General features: G+C 36.7%; 1 protein-coding gene across 3 annotated transcripts in view; it reads right to left on the bottom strand.

The window, feature by feature from the left end:
• The window catches only part of tbc1d12b (TBC1 domain family, member 12b), an 85,312-nt gene that overhangs the window by 28,677 nt on the left and 39,446 nt on the right, over positions 1-17,189 (bottom strand). For 2 of the 3 annotated variants that reach the window (XM_073027446.1, XM_073027448.1), the window contains exons 2-3: positions 16,088-16,211; positions 5,502-5,558 (exon numbers count right to left, since the gene is read on the bottom strand). In XM_073027446.1, coding sequence (XP_072883547.1) covers positions 5,502-5,558; positions 16,088-16,211 — 181 coding nt within the window. The remainder of the gene's footprint in view (positions 1-5,501; positions 5,559-16,087; positions 16,212-17,189) is intronic. The other variant, XM_073027447.1, reaches the window with a different exon arrangement.

Genomic DNA, 17,189 nt, shown 5'->3' with positions numbered 1-17,189 from the left:
ACTTCCTCACGACAACCTTCAGAATCAATCCAGTTATCACTGAATCAACTTCAACATCCATTCTCAAGAAAGATCAAAACTGTAAGCTGTATTCCAGGAGATGCCTACCCAATCTTGTATAGCTATAAAGTAACTTCTTCACTCTTGTACTCTACCCCCTTGCAATAAGGGTCAGCATTCCATATGGCTTAATTACTTGTTGTTTCTTCAGAACTATGCCTTTCTTGTACAAAGACAAATTCTCTAACATTACCATTTAATAGTCTCACACTACTTAAATCTTCTGCTCTTCTGTCCTATCACCGTGTGCTCCATATAACTTGTATACAGTATTTACCTTGCAAAAATTAGATACATTATACCCAGTCTGTTCAAGTTTATACAGTTGAAGACTACTTTTAGATTTATGTTTGTAACTTTCAAGTTAAATAGCGAGCCTATCATATTATGATCATTCTTCCTCAGAGCATTCTTTACAAACACATTGTTGTTTAATCCCATCTTATTTCATGTGACTGGATGCAAAGCAGCCTATTCCCTTGAGTTCACATATTTAAAGAAGCAGGTTCAAATGCATTACATGGTCTCATCCTCAACATTGTCTTTGTAAATTTGTCCAATGTGTGAACAAGATTATTAAATTACCTTTCCTACAAAAGCCATTACATAATTAGTAGTCTGACAATAGCTACTTTTATGGAGCTGAGAGATAATCCTCAGTGTTTTCCCCCTTGATAATCCTTATTCACCCCTTCACCCCCCAAAAAAACTATTCAATTTTCTTGTCTTCTGAACTAAGATGGTTTTGCGTTTCTGGCCTAGCTTCATTTTCAGAACTAACCCTACTCCTCTCCTAATTGTCTTATTCAAAGAAAATATTTCAAAATATGTAGCCTAATAGTAGATGGAACAAAAGCCCCCAAGTTTGCTGAAGACAGAAACAATCATGATCTTATTCAGTTTATGTATGTAAATACAGAAAGCATTAATGCCACTTGAGATACAAGGAAGGTTCCAGTAACTGAACTTTGTTGTATTCTGAACAAGAGCCACATTCCACAGCCCCTCCACCCCTACTGAGCAACATGCTTGTGCACCTGGAGACACAATGCTACTATTCAATTTATTACGTTGGTAAAAGTATCTCAAACTACTTCTATAACTTAATGATGTAGCACTGGAACAAGTAGCACAACTTCAAAGCAGTTTTCAAGGGCCATTTCAATATACTTCAAACAAAAATACTTTAAGGTGGTTTAACAATATACATGGAAACAAGGCTGTGGTTAGAGACAAATCATCTCAACACCCTTACTTTTCTACAGTGTTTTCAGTTCATTGCAATGTCTGAGGCCCAACTAAAGTCATCTCTTTAATCTGTAATTAATCTGCATCATACACTCAAGTGGATAAGTTCAGTGATGACTCCAGTATTTAATTTCATGCACAACTTCTCTAGTAATCACACAAATCTCTGAAGGAACTCAACAGATCAGGAGGGAAATAGACAATGCAGAACAGAAGAAAGGTCTAGAACCAAAATATTGACTGTCCACTGACTGATGGCTATGGTCCTGCAATTGCTAGAGTTTAGAGGGATGGGGGTGTGTGGTTCTCATTGAAACCTATCAAATATTGAAATACCTAGAGTAAACATGAGAGGTTGGTTTCCTATAGTGGGGGAGTTTAGGACCAGTGATGAAGTGGAATTTCTTTAGTCAGAAGGTGTTGAATCTGTGAAATTCATTGCCGCAGATGGCTGTGGAGGCCAAGTCATTGGGTCTATTTAAAATTCAAGTTTAATTATCATTCAACCATACATGAATACCCATGAAGAAAGCCAAACAAAAGTGTTACTCCAGGGCCAATATGCAAAACACAGTACCAACAGTCATACACAGCACAAGGCACATACAGCACATATAAACAGCAAGCATATACAAGACAGCAAGTATATATAAGATAGCAGTCCATGAATGTTGCGGCAGTCTGCAGTCAAACACAAAACAACTTGTCTGGGGGAGAAGGGCACCGCCTCTGGCACATTGGTGAAGCACCCCCCCCCCCCCCCCACCACCAGGAAGCTGCAAACCGGGCGACACTGCAGCTTGACATCCAGTCCTCGCTACGACCAAGGATGTGCAGCTCCCCCACGATCCCCCCCGCTGTTCGCCAAGAGTTATAGGTTAAAGCAGAAATTTATTGATTTTTGATTAGAAAGGGGGATAAGGTCAAAGGTTACAAGGAGAAGGCAGGAGAATAGGGATGAGAGGGATAAATAAATCAGCTTTGATGGAATGGAGAAGTAGACTCAATAGGCCAAATAGCCCAATCTGCTCCTATAGCTTATGGTCTTGATCTGCTAAGTTTCTCTATCATTTTGTGTTATGCTCCAGGTTCCATGCAGTCTCTTGTCTCTTCTAGGGCATCAAGCAGTCTATTTAGCACAATGAGAGCAGAAACTTAACAAGCCTGGCAATGAAAACTTTGACAACAAGAACAAATTAGAAGCTGAGTATAGGCAACCCTTGCATTACCATTTCTTGGGATGTGGAAATCTGCCTTTGCAGAATTCACAAAAAACTACCAAAAGTTTGAAATGGGGTTAAAATTTGCTCTCACAGATTTTGTGTGAAGAGAAGTAGATATATCAATGCAAGATTTTTGTTTGGCCATGCACAGATGTGGCTTTGTGTTACAGAAAAATCACAACATAAGCAAAAAATGCTAGCTTTGCCTGCGACTCTCATGCCTTATGGAAAAATTTAGTCACGCTAAAGACCAACAAACATTAACAGCCCTACAGACATGTATCTGTCACGTTGTCTACATGATAAATAAATCATATTTGTTCTGTTTTCTAACTGCTTTGTTGAAGTGCAATAGATTCTATTCTGGATAAATAATTAAAACCAAAACCATTTTAAAGCCACCAAAACCAAAGAAATATGGGTCCTACAAACTAAACAGCTTTCTGAAAAACGGCACAACCACTGAGTCAAGACTAAGAGTATGTGATGCCAGTCAGCTCCTCAAATAGGTGATAGCTATTTTTTAAACATTATTCATAGCTTTTACTGTAAAGCTTTCTATATTCCATGAAACTAAGCCAATTAAATACAGTTGAGTGGCCTATTCAAGATAGGGAACTACAAAATGTGCCAATGGACTACTGGTGCTTTAATATGCCAAAGAGCATCTTGTTCAATTGAAATATTTAATACAAAACTCACTTTCAAAAATCAAATGCAGAGATAACTAAAATTAGTTATTCGTATTCTAGCAAGATTTCAGAAACAGTAAGATAGCATGCCAGATGTCAAAGGTTTAATTGTTCAGACAAAAAATTTTAGAATTTTCTGGACAATGGGACCATCCTGCCTATGAAAGAAATGAACACATCATCCAGGTCATTAGATATAACAAATGACTGACTGATTAAGATCAGAAAAAAAGTATGCTGAAGTTCTTGAAAACTTATAGCACAAAGGAACAAAGTACATTTATAAAAAATGCTGAACATAGAACAATGCCCAACACAGAAGCAAAATTGGACAAATATTGATAAAGGAAGTATTAAGATGCATGACAAAAGCCTGATCAAAAAGGCTTTGTGGGCAAAGGTACAAGGGCAGAAAGATAACTCAGCTAGATTATTAACAATGGAAATGAAGAAAGATGGTTCCCTTGGGCTGAACAAGGTGCAATAGCTAAACACAAAGACTGTAAAGTGATCAAAAGCAAAAGGGGGATTTTACGCATCAAGGTCAAAGATGCTATTTGTGATTTTGTTTTCGGTTTCCTCAGTTCTCAGAAGGATGAAAACAGGAACACTGGAATTTAGAGACAGCCACAGCAAAGATTGGTGTGGATTTGGGAGCTGAAGATAGTTAAAGTTTTGACTAGGTTGATTCAGTTCCAAGGACATGGGGCTCAAGAGTGAGGCTTCAGGAAAATGTATACATGTCAAATGTAGAGAGGTGAACTTAAAATGTCAGGTAGAATGGCAATAAGGAATGGAAGTGAGGGGAAACCGTATAAGATTAGGGTCACGGAAGTAGAAATAAGTATCGTGCAACAAGATGAGAAAGGGAAGGCTCAAAGGGCAGCAAAAAAGAGTAACAAAGATGATGAGGGTTAAGGAATAAGTTAAATACAATCTTCATTGAGGGCTGGCTAGTTGGTTAATGGGATAAAGGCAATCACAGCTATCAAATCATCACAATCTTAGTAATAAGGAGGTCTTGAGCACTCCAATATTGATGGCTCAGGGGAAAAAGTCAGAGAAACATTTGGTCAAGCGGGTTGAGGGTGAGAGCCTTTACTTTTCAGACTGACCTCAACCAGAAGAATGAAAGGCAAAATCACTTGGTCCAGAGAAGTCTAGAAATGGGTAGTTAAACCAGTTTTATGCCAGAAATAGTTCCAGTGAAAGTTCAACTCAAATATTGTAAGATATTATGCTTTTTTGTAACCTTAGTTATGAAGTTCCAACAACATAGCGTTAACAAAGTTGCCTTCATAGGGTAAACACAAAGATAGATAAAGATTTTCAAAAACATTTTAAGAATACAGAAAATTTTAGTGTATTCTACTTTGAAAGAACAGTTAAAACATATTTGTATCATGAAAACTTGTGTTCTGTACTTTAGCATTATGGATCTGGAACCAGCTAAATGTAGAAAATATGATTGATAATCTCTAAATAAAAATTGTTATTGTGTTAATACAAAGAACCAAATTTAAATTGACTGATAGGCCAAATCTTGTCAAAATATTAGGATTGTAAAACAAAAACTATTAAAATGCTAAAAATGCAATTAAAATTTCTGTACATCAGCAAAAATGTAATTTCCCAAAGCAAATGATAAAGTGGTTTCATGATCCATATATACCAATCCTCTAGTAGGTATATATTGCAAAATGTGCTGGGAAGGTGAGTTTAATACTTCCTTATTTCATCCAATTGCAGATTATTTTCAAAACGCATTTGTATATAGTTATGCAATTACATAAAACATAAATACATGCAAGCTCTTTGCAACATTCTGTTTAAACAGACAAGATATTTCAGGAAATATAGTGTTAATTTAACATCAGGTCTGCTTTAACCACTAGTTGAAAAGTAAGCATGCTGACTTGGAATTTTTTTTGCCTAAACTAAATTAAATCTAAGCCAATATGCTTACCTTCAAAACAAATCAGATCTGAAATCAAGTTTTAAAAAAATTTTCTCGATATATATTATCTAGCATGATACTATTGCAAAGTGCATTAATGACTGCATCAATAATATTTTCTGAACTAAAAACAATGGTGAGTTTCAATGCATTCTTTCACTGCATTCAAATGGGTGTCTCAATGTTTTAATGCCAGTAAAGTGATGTGAATGGTAAGCATCATGCTTAAATAAAGGATATATAAATGGGAAATAAACAGGCCAACAGCTACATCATGCATGGGTTCATGACTGACTGGAAAGAAACGTAGTAATTTCATACCCCTGTATTGAACAGGTTAGGTGCAGACACTGACGCAAGACTGCAACCATTGCTGTCCTGATGAAAGAAACACAGTACATCTTTAGTCATCGACAACAAAAAGCAGAGAGACACACAATCGCATTTTTTTTTAAACTAAGACACGTGTTCTTTGATATTAAAAGCCTCCAAGGCTGAAAATAAAGTTTTATTTTAGGATGATTCATTACAAGACAATCCAAACGTATGATCTAATATCATAATATCAATAAAAGGACTTAATAAAACACCCAAGTGTTAATGAAAATTGCATTTTACCCTTAAGCTCTCTCCAATATCCCACCAAATCAGCCAAAAATTGAAGAGCTCTTACTAACTGGCTAATTAAATTATTTGCATCCTAATTCTCACAGAATAAGAAAACCAAATAAATATTTCAATTTTTATGCATAATTAATGGCAGATAAAATTGTGTTGAAGGAAATGCTATTCTCATGAAAGTTGACATTTTAGACAGGGAAAAGCAACTTGCTCCTTTTGCTTGCCAGCGCTTCAGCAAATATGGCATTAACAACCCCATATTCTGGGAGTCTTAAAACCATGCGCCTTGATCGGCAGTAGTCGGTCATAAACCACAGCTATGCTTTCTGGTTATGAGCGATGTTAAAATGTGAGGATGGATCTGGCAAAAGACATTAATTATCTTTAGAAAAGAATTAAGGTTTAATTTTATGTATGGAGACATCACACAAATCACTTTTGAACTCATGAACTATGATTACATTAGTTGGTTCATTTTTCTTTTTAAGTTCACTTGGCCAATTTAGATTAATTATCTCATTTAGTGCTTCAATGAAAGCAATAATTTTTACTTGGCTATCTAAGTGATCAGAGTATTACAGAAGAGAAAACTTTCCAGCAAAATTTGGAACAGTATTAACATCCATGAAGTAGTGTATTACTGTCTCTTAAGTTGGGGATTCAACATTATGCTGATTAATATGATGTTTTTTGTTACTTCAGTAACATACCAATATGCTGGTAGTGCTTCTGACCTATCAGGATGACTCATGTCATAATTTTGAATTGCTCCAATTATATTTTAACAAATTAAATGCTCCCTTTCTTTCAATAGATCTCAAGTCCATAGTTCCATTATGACTTATTCTACAACAACGTTTTGCCACCACTTAGTCACTGCCCAATGAATCACTATTGGGACTGGATACTTTACCACATGCAGCACTTTGAGCAACTTATTCCACAATCTTGTATTGAGAATTCTATATTAGAATATTTCTGTAGTTCTTGTTTTATCCTTATCAAACAAGTTTTGTTGCTAATGCTAATACATGTGCAGTATATTTTTTCCTCTCAGTGTTAGCACCATTTACTCCTTAGATAGCTGAAATGTTGGTGAATACAACATTTTCGGGTTGGTAATTGACTTAGAATTACACTTATGACCCAGTGCCAAGTTCAGAACTTATCAAATGGCAGGCATCACTAACACTATTGTTGCATGCCACATGATGCCTTCCTGGAATCCCCCTGTAATACACTGAGTAATAGTTTCCTTGATACTACACCAGCTCAGATATAACTCAGAACAGAGAAGATGTAGAAATTTTTGCAATCTAGTACAAATGCCTTAATGTTTTCAAGACAAGTTATAAATAAACTATTTACATCAACAATAGTAATCTTTATAGCTGCTTCTGAAAGTTCCATGCCCACATTTGTTTTCTGATAAATATCAGTGAGTTCTGGGGTTGGGATACCTGTTTTATACAGCAGGAAGCCTACTGCTGACTAAACTTCTCCACCTAGCATCATAATGTTGATGGTCAGTGCAATTGGTTCTTTTACATCTGGATCAGGTGAATGAAAGAGAATAGAACTTCAGGGATGGGTTAGATTAGCCTGTTATTCGAGGACACACCTCGCAGCCTGCTTGAAGGCAAAGTCAGTTTAGTGAGTGCAACCAGAAGCATCCCATGCTGGACCTACAGTACAGTCAACATCTGCATCCTCTGAAATAAATACAAAACAATTTGAAAGAGCAAGAGGTCAGGCAGCATCTGTCAGAGTGTTATAAAACTGAAATTTTAAACTCTGTTTCTGATCTATAGACTGTTTCCAGAATTTTGTTTTGATTTCAGTGTTGTACAACACAGAAACAGGACTTTTGCCAATCACATTAAAGCCAAACTTTTTGCCTGTCAACACTAATATCATTAGCCTGCATTAGGGAAAACAACATAACAAAATGCTGGAGGAACTGAGCAGGTCAGGAGTGGAATAAACAGTTGACATTTCGGAACGTGTCCTGATGAAGGGTCTTGGCCTGAAACATCAACTGTTTATTCCTCTCCATAGATGCTGTCTGACCTACTGAGTTCCTCCAGTATTTTATGTGTAGTGCTCTGGATATCCAATATCTGCAGAATCTCCCACAAACAAAAGAAAATCTGCAGATGCTGGAAATCCAAGCAAAACACACAAAATGCTGGATGAACTCACAAGGCCAAGGCAGTATCTATGGGAAAGAGTACAGCCAATGTTTCAGGCCAAGATCCTTCAGCAGGTTTGCCAATGTCTGTCTGAATGCCTCTTAGAGAAAGTGTAATTTTATCTATTCCCATAACCTCTTGTGGCAGTGCATCATGCCACTATGCCTCTTCTACATGAAACTCCTACTACATTAGAAAGTTTTGACTGTCCTATTCTTATACAAGATCACCATTCAGCCTTCTTTGCCCCAGGGTAAACAAGTCCATACTATCCAATCTTTCCCAGAGCTAAAGTCATCCAATCTAGGCAAATCCTGGTGAATCTTATCTGAAGTCTCAAGCATCATTACATCATTTCTATAGTGTGGCCAACAAAGCTACACACCATACTGCAAATGCAGCCAAATCTGTGTATAATACATGTTAATTTCCTAAATCTTACATTGTGTGCTTCAAGCTATGAAGGAAAGCATGCCATTACCACTCTTTGCACCTTTGTTTTTACATTCACCAAACTATGGCTTGAAGCCTTAGGTCCCTCTATTCATACTGTTCCTATGCTCTATAGTACAGAAGTAAGAATCCATACAATTTACTGAACATATCCTGTCTCTGTTCAACTTCCCAAAAAGCATCATTTTGCACTTGTCGTAATTGAATTTCATTTACTTAAGCTTTGGAACTTATCTATATCCTGCTGCTTTCACAAATTTTCATGCTATTAATGAACTTCCTAATCATGCCTCGGGGGCGGGTGAGGTCTGGGCCTGAAGTCCCGCTCATCCAGGGAAAGTGCACGTGCAATACATCGCCTCTCCTTTCCCGGTGTGTGATTGCCACATGGTCACTGTCTGGCTTGCTAGGTAGGAGGCCACTGCAAATGGCCTCTCCTACACTACTGCATCCATAGCAACACCTTCTCGTTGGTGCCCCCCGTTTCCACCGAGCTTGCTACATCATGGCACAACTGAGTGTCCGGCAGTATAACTGGATGGGTAGGCTGGGCTCATAGCCTTGGTTAGCAGCCAGCCTAAGAGAAGGACAACTCTGACTACAAACATAGGCAGGTGGGGCTCGTCAGACTTGTCAGGCCATCCACCTAGGAGAAGGACACTCGGATGTAACTCCTACGACCTGAGGACATCGCTGTCACCGTCCCAGCTTGCTAGGCTATGGCAAATGAACCCCAAGTGTAAAGGGTGGGGACAGTACCACACACACTGTACTCCACCTAAAAAACCCATTGCGCAGGCCAAAGGACAAGCCCACGTCTATGATACCCAGAAGAGATCTTCCCTTGCAGCCGCTGCAGCCGGGCCTGCCTGCCCCGAATTGGCCTTGTCAGCCACCAGCGAGCCCTTAGCAGACGTGGGCAGCCCCCTTCCTAAATCTCTGTTCGCAAAGCCAAGCCATGAATCACGCCTCATATTATATTATATTATATATACTAGTGACCTCCAAGTCACTTATATATATTACAAAGGGCAAAAATCCCAGCATTGTTCCCCCAGAAAATTCCTTTCATTATTCTTAGCCTCCCATCAAGCCAATTTTGGATCTAATGCTCCAGCTTGATTTGGATCTGATTAAACTTCATCTTCTGGATCAGTTTACCATGTAGGAGTTCGTCAAATGTCTTACTGAAGTCCATATGGACAGCATCAACCACCCTGCCTTCAGTTTTCTTTGTTACCTTCTCATAAGACAATCAGATGAATGAGGCAAGATTTTTCCCCTCACAAAATCATGCTGATTACTCCAAATCAGTCCCTGCCTCTCCAAATGAAAACTAAATCTGTCCCTAGCAATTTCCCCATCAATGACAAAGGCTTATCACCTGGTAGTTACCTAGCCCTTCTTAAAAAAGTTAAACTAGCTATCTTCCTGTCTTCTGGTTATCTTGTCTGTGGCTAATGAAGATGCAAAAATGCCAGCAATATCTTCCCTCATTTCCTATAACATTTTAGGACACATCTCACCCAGCCCAGAGATTTACCCAACTGTATGCATTCCAAGACATCCAACACCATCATTTTCTTAATAACCACATGAACCAAATAATCAGTGCATTCCTCTCTGAACTCAGTATCCTCCATGCTCTTCTCCTTGGTGAATATGATGAGCTGGTCTCCTTTAATGAATTGGTCTACATTCACTGGCATTCACTCTGCACTGATTATCCTTTTGGTCCATAGGAGGACACTCTCACTAATATTCTTATAAAACTTGGAATGTTCCTTGATCTTACTTGCCAAAGAAATCTGTTCTCTCAATCTCCTTCTTAGCTACTTTCCCCATAGACACTTGGTTAATTGTGTTGCCTATTTCTGTCAATGTTTATTTTTTTCCTGATCAAGACTTCTATAACATTTGTCACCCTTGACTTTCATCCTTACCAGAACATGTTGTCCCCAAGCTCTTGCCAACCCGATTATAAAAGATGCCCCCACCATACTTTTGCCAGGTTCTTTCACGCTACTTACATCAACGCTTCCCCAACCTCGGACTTCAAATTCTGGATAAACTTAATCTATTTTCATAACTACCATGAAACTTACAGAATCACAGTCATGGATTACACAGTGTTCCCCAACCAATACAACCGCTGCCTGCCCAGTTTAGTTCCTAGGTTAAGGTCAAACGCAGCCCCTTCTCTGATCAGGTCATCTACATACAGCCTCCAAAACTTTCTTAGACACACTTAACGAATTCCACCCCTAAGTATCTTACACTAAGAGTCAATATTAGGAAAGTTAAGATTCCCCAATTTTACAAACTCATTGCTTTTACACCTTTCAGTGAATTGCTTACATATCTAATGATCTAATCTCCATTGACTACTGAAAGGCCTTTAATATAACCCCAATAAAGTGATTATCACTCTTATTTCTAACTATACAGCCTCACCGGATGATCACTCCATGATATCCTCTCTACATACTGCTCTCCCTAATCAACCCCTTCCCCCTGCACCTTTGAATGCCCTTGTCACACCTGAAACTTTTACATTCCAGTATATTAGTCTGCCTTGTCCTTTGCTTAACCATGTTTCCATGCAATACCAGCCTTTGATTTACATTTCATGAAAGCACCATATGCTCAAGATCTTCAGTCAACCATCTATCTTCAATGTCATCTCCTGATATGGCCCAGAGTACTTCACAACAAGAAACCATTTTGTTAATCATTGAGTTACATTTACCACCATCTAATTTCTAAAGTTGCTCCAGTTATGCTACTTATCAAGTCATCTTCTAGATCTTGTTCATTTACAATCACATATCATTATGACAATTTTAGCTGCTCTGGGTTAGAAGCATTCCCAGCTATATCTCCCCTACCCCCCTGTACAAATTAAAACAGACTTGTTTTCTCTCTTTCCCATCCTGTAGAGTCTTCCATCTGAGCCAGCAATTGCTTCCTGTTCCACACATGTTGTCTGACATACTGTTTTCAACGTCCTCTGGGGTTTATCCTAGTCTCTCCCAATTTTTCTCAACTTGCTCATTGCAGAATTAATTGAATAGATCTTCTCTACAAAGTCTTCATATCCTTGCAAAGCACAGTGACCAAAACTAAATGCAATCCCAGCTGCACTACTACAGGTGTTTCATAAAGGAATTATAACTTTCTTGCTTTTGTACTCCTGTGCCTTATGGTATCCAAAACCCACTTACATCTTTGACTTTCAATGATCTTTCTGAAGCCCCCTTTCATAATATATTGTCTTTGGTCATCCTTTCTACCAAGATGCACCCAATTTTTGTTTAGATCTGTTCAAAGAGGAGTTAACTAGGGAATAAACTTTCCCTGATTGGGCACTACACACCAAGAAGTGATAATTTATAATTTTGTCATATGAGGAGCTTTAGAGAAGAGTGGCAATGTAGCTTGTGGAATTCTCTACCACAGAATGCCGTGAAATTCGTTAGTGAATATATTTTAAATGGAGACTGATTACAGAAACAAACAGCATCAAGGGTTATAGGAAAATACTAGGAATATAATAGTGAGATAAAGGATCAGCCACAACTGCCTCAAATGGTAAGGGAGGCATTAAGGGATGAATAGTGCACTCCATTATGTATTTTCTATGATTTTTAATTTAATTTAATAGAAAATCACCTCCCCCACTGTTCATTTGGTCACAGGTCATCCAATATTTTTCTAATAATTGCACAACAAAATAAAACTCATTCTTTCTCAGTATATTAGTTAGAAGCCTGGCATTAATTTTAGGTCACTTTTAATAACTGTAAGACAATTGACTATTGTATAAATGGAATGTCCAGGTTCTTCCTACTAAATGCAATTGCACTTCATTGACATTTTAAAAGGGTTTAAAATATGAAACAACTTAGTTTTTCAGCTTTCTAACATAATGCTATATTCAACTAATAAATAATTTTAATTCAAGTAACTGAAATACTATATGGGCAAAGATATTTGAAACATTGTCTATTTTAACTTTGTTATCTTTCCCAAGGCAACAAATAAGCATCCATTCTAAATTAAAGTATCATTTACTATTCTGCCAGTTGATACTCTAGACTGGATTCTAGAAGATCAGTATACAGAAGTCTCACTGTAGAATGCTAATTTTGAATGCAGGAGTACATTACAACAATAGGAGATAGATAAACTTACTTTCAACAATAGAATCAAAAGAATGCATGAGACAACTTTTGGCAACAATAGTGGAATTTTCCATCTTGTTAACTTCCAAAGGAAATGTCACTAACTACATTTTCTGCCTGATGCCTTAAATTACTGCAGCCAAGAAGCCAAAAACAGAAACTATCGAATTCTGCAAGCACAGCAGAGGAAACTGGCAAAATTGGCTGTAGATTATAAACTATTTCTCTATAAATTGTTAATTTTTAGATTGAAAGTAGAACAAGATTATTGTGTCACTAAAAGCAGATGCAGGCTAGGATCCAGACGTACAGTATTAACAGTGATTGTGTAGGTATAGATAATACGCTTAAGCTCAATGGAGTATTAATAAATCAAAATTAAAAAGAGAAATATTTCAAATGCAGATAAAGGATCACTCTTAGATTTTAAAAAAATCTTCAAATTGAACTGAAGGGAAGCAAAAGTATTCAAACGCCTCGCATATAAAAAAATCAATAATGACATTTGCTTTAAAGGTACAGTTTACAACTAGCACAAGGATTTTTACACTGGCAGCTAAATTTTCAGATTAACCTCACTGTACATAGATATGAAGTAATTAGTTAAAAAACAATTTTGGCTTTAACCATTGATCATTTACACTGATGATGCTGTAACCCAAATCCCAAAAGGTAAGAGCATTGTTTATTATTGAAACAGTATTCCAGTTCATTTTAACAAAACAAAATATAAAGAATCAGGAACATTTCTGAACGAATGACTATTTCTACATAATTCGATATCATATAAAATAATCCATCCCCTGAAATTAGGCATTTCCTATACCACTGAGGAATAAAAATGTCCTAAACTACTACTTTTTCAGCCTGTGCTATTTATTATTCAATTCAGGTCCATTCACCGAAAAAAGTGTAACCGGCAAGAATGGCACAGAGATTAATTAAATCACTAATCAGAAATAATAGATCAACTTTGCTTGGGGAGAACTGACAAAACTTTGCAACCATATTAAGTACACTTTGTGGTATTATTCATCAGATTGGCCTTCATTCCAAAAGTGAATTAACAAACTTAATCAACAATTTAGAATTTAATTTTTCTTAATCTAAAAATGAGCAAAAATGCATAGGAGATCCATTTAGTTTTATGTTAAGCAGGTCATTTATCCTGCCATCAACTTCTGGACATCATTCTACGTTCTGACTACAACTCAAGTAACAATTTTTTCTTACCACAACTCAAAACTAATTTTCCTCAGGGATGTCTTCATATATTAAAATTTGCATTTATACAGTTACTTTTGCTTCTCTGCAGAAATTTGCAAATCTCTGTAGCTGATACATCAGCTTCACATTACAGAAAGTAACATTAGCTTTATTGATGTTCACGTTTAATCTTAAATTATGGTGGTTTTTTTCAGGAAAGTTTCAAGTTTATTCTTTACTGATGTAGAAATTGAGTGAAAATTCAGCATAGAATTGCATACACAATATGATTCAATATTATAAGAATAATTTTCAGAGTCTGAATATAGATGTCTTGTTGACCTAGATAAACTAAGGATGATCTTCTCCATAAATATGGCAGAACGCGCAAATCAGAACAAGGGAGGGAGAGAGGAGTGAGAGAGAAAGAAAGAACATGTAGGAGGAAAGGAAAATTAGAGGCAATAGGAAGAAATACAGGCATGAGAAGAACTCACGGACAATATAAGTGGGCATTGCAAATGAAGACAAGTTATTCAGTGATCTGCCTCAAATATACACATTAAATAATATTAATCAGGCTTTCAGCTTAAAGAACATAGTTGAAATTCTGCTTGTTGATGCAGATATTGTTACCAATGCAAAATCTATCCATTCATAAAGCATTTTTAACATCCTTTCCATGAAATCCTAAACTATCTGGCAGCCAATAAAATGTTTAAGTACAGTCGTATGTCGAAAATACAAACAAAAATCACCAAGTACAGTTTAGACCGTCATAGCCAGCACTCCTCACAGTTCAGACAATGCAGAATATCTTCACATGGTCTATTTAGACAATGTAGATTGCCATCGTTCCCCAGTTCTGAAAATGAACAACTCTATGGTCATTCTTTAACTGCCGACAGCTTTAACACTACCTAGCACTTAGGCCTTTTGCAGTCAGTATTAAGGTTTAATAGTCACAACAATCAACTGAGTTATGCTTGCCAATGTCCAGAAAAAAAATTGATAACATCACAATCACAGTTGTCCCCACCTACCCTATCGCTATCTAGTTCTGTGTACTAATCCTTTAAATGAAGCATATATCTGCTGTTAACAAATTTTACCTTCAGGCATTCTGTTCCAAAGTCTGTTTTGGTGAAAAAAAATGTGGACGGAGGAAAATATTCAAGAATGTCCTTAAAACCTCATTGAATATATACATTTTCACTGACCTTTGCAGATTCTCATCCATGAATGTTTAAATTACATTTTCAACCAACTTGCCAAAATGAGTAGAATATATGAATGCCAAAGCAACAAGTCTAACTCAACTTCTAGTAATCAAATAAAACAAATATTAATAAAACATTAATAACCTTCCCATCTTAATAAACTATGAATGAGGATATATGATCTCGAATCAAGTCCAGGTAACCTAACGGGATAGAAACTAAAACAATCCACATGGTTTGACTTACTTTACACAGAGAGAATAGTTGCTTTATCCTGCATCTTAAACTTCAGATGAGCCATCTCTGCCAAGCCACATAATGCTGTAGTTATTTTTTTAAGGAAGATTATTTATGTTACAAAACTCGGGAATCCTTAAATCAATTAGGTACATTTCAATTATCAAAGTATTTCTACTTAAAGATTAAAAACTGCAAATAACAGAAATCTGAAACAGAAACAGAGAATATTTGACACAAAACACTGGAGGAACTCAGCAGGCCAGGCAGCATCTATGGAAAAGAGTACAGTCGATGTTTCAGGTCAAGACCCCTCAGCAGGACCTGAAACATTGACTGTACTCTTTTCCATAGATGCTGCCTGGCCTGCTGAGTTCCTCCAGCATTTTGTGTGTGCTGCTTGATTTCCAGCATTTGCGGATTTTTTCTTGCTAGAAAGTGCTCAAAATGCTTAACATGCCAGGCCTAACAAGGGCTTTTCACTCAAAAATTTAAATCTATTATCTCTTCCTGTTGATGGGGTCTTACTGATTATCTCAAGCATTGTTGAAATTTTGTACTGTATGTTCTCACCAATTTCTCTTTATCCTCACCACTGGTTGATAACATGCTCTCATCACTATAATGCTCAATCACAATCAGGCTGTTTGCAACTAAAGAATACTGCCACAAGCTAAAATTAAATAATCAAAATGGATGCTGCTAATAAGTTATACAGTAAAGTCTTTTTCAATTTACAAACGGACTTGGTAAAGCACATTTGATACCTTTAGAATTTTATTTTAAAAGTATACCTGCTGTATTGTTTTGGCATCTTTCTGTGAATTTTCTCTTGGAGGGATCTTCCCAAATAATTTCCAGCCAGGAGCACTAAAGGTGGAAGGAATGGGTTCCTTTGTTTTCTTATTAAAAAAGTTCCTGACAAAGAACAAAGAAATATCGGTCATTGATTTCAGCCTACCCAAACTTGCAAGAATTGCCTTAAAATTGCAAATAATTTCAGATTCAATAATTCTATGCTCTTAAACAGAAAGTAGAATAAATGATTTCTGTACCACAGCTTCAGTAGTCTAGAAGAAATTTTATATCATTGGGTTGCATTTTACAAGGGAAAGCAAGTAACTTTGAACATGCCACAGTTCCTTTCACTGATGTCTAAAATCCAGTGGCAAAGTATGAAGTTGTGTGAATCCCCAGCATAACCCTGAAGAGACAATAACGCAGATACTGGGAAAATGGTGCAACCTACAAAATGCTGGAGAAACTCAGCTGATCAAGCAGATCTATGGAGGGAAATGGACAGTCAACATTTTGGGTCAAGATCCTTCATCTGGACTGTCAATTCCAGGTCAATTCCCTCCTCGGGTCCTAATAAAGGGCTTTGATCTGAACTACTGACTGTCCATTTCAATATCTCTTTAACGGACAGCAATATGTGCAAAGTCTTTGTTAATGTGGATACAAATAGCATTTAAGTTTACCAAAAAAAATTACCCCCAAGATAGATCATTTGCAATTCAGTTTAGAGAATATTAATATCACAAAATCTTGGGAAAACCAGTGAGGGAACTTTGTAAACAAATACTATTTTCCTGAACAAGGAACTCAAGGAGATCCCTGGCATCCAGCAATAATTTTATTAAACTACCCAAAAAAAATCACATTACAAAAATTAATCTCTGACAGCTCACCTGACAAAATTTTTAATTTAGCGGTCTTTAACACAAGTAAAATTGAAGCATACTCACAAATAAGGTTCAAAAAAGAAACATTAAATAGACTTAAAAACTCCAATATGCACCATATTTTAAAATCTTCACACAATTACAAGGTACAAGTATTTTAAGGTCCAGAGTTGTGCTAAATTGAAATTTTGGATCACAATATCACTAAAAA

Source organism: Hemitrygon akajei, chromosome 23, assembly GCF_048418815.1.
Source record: "Hemitrygon akajei chromosome 23, sHemAka1.3, whole genome shotgun sequence".
Taxonomy (NCBI): domain Eukaryota; kingdom Metazoa; phylum Chordata; class Chondrichthyes; order Myliobatiformes; family Dasyatidae; genus Hemitrygon; species Hemitrygon akajei.
The sequence above is the reverse complement of the archived record's forward strand: the minus strand, read 5'-3'. Positions and strand labels throughout refer to the sequence as shown.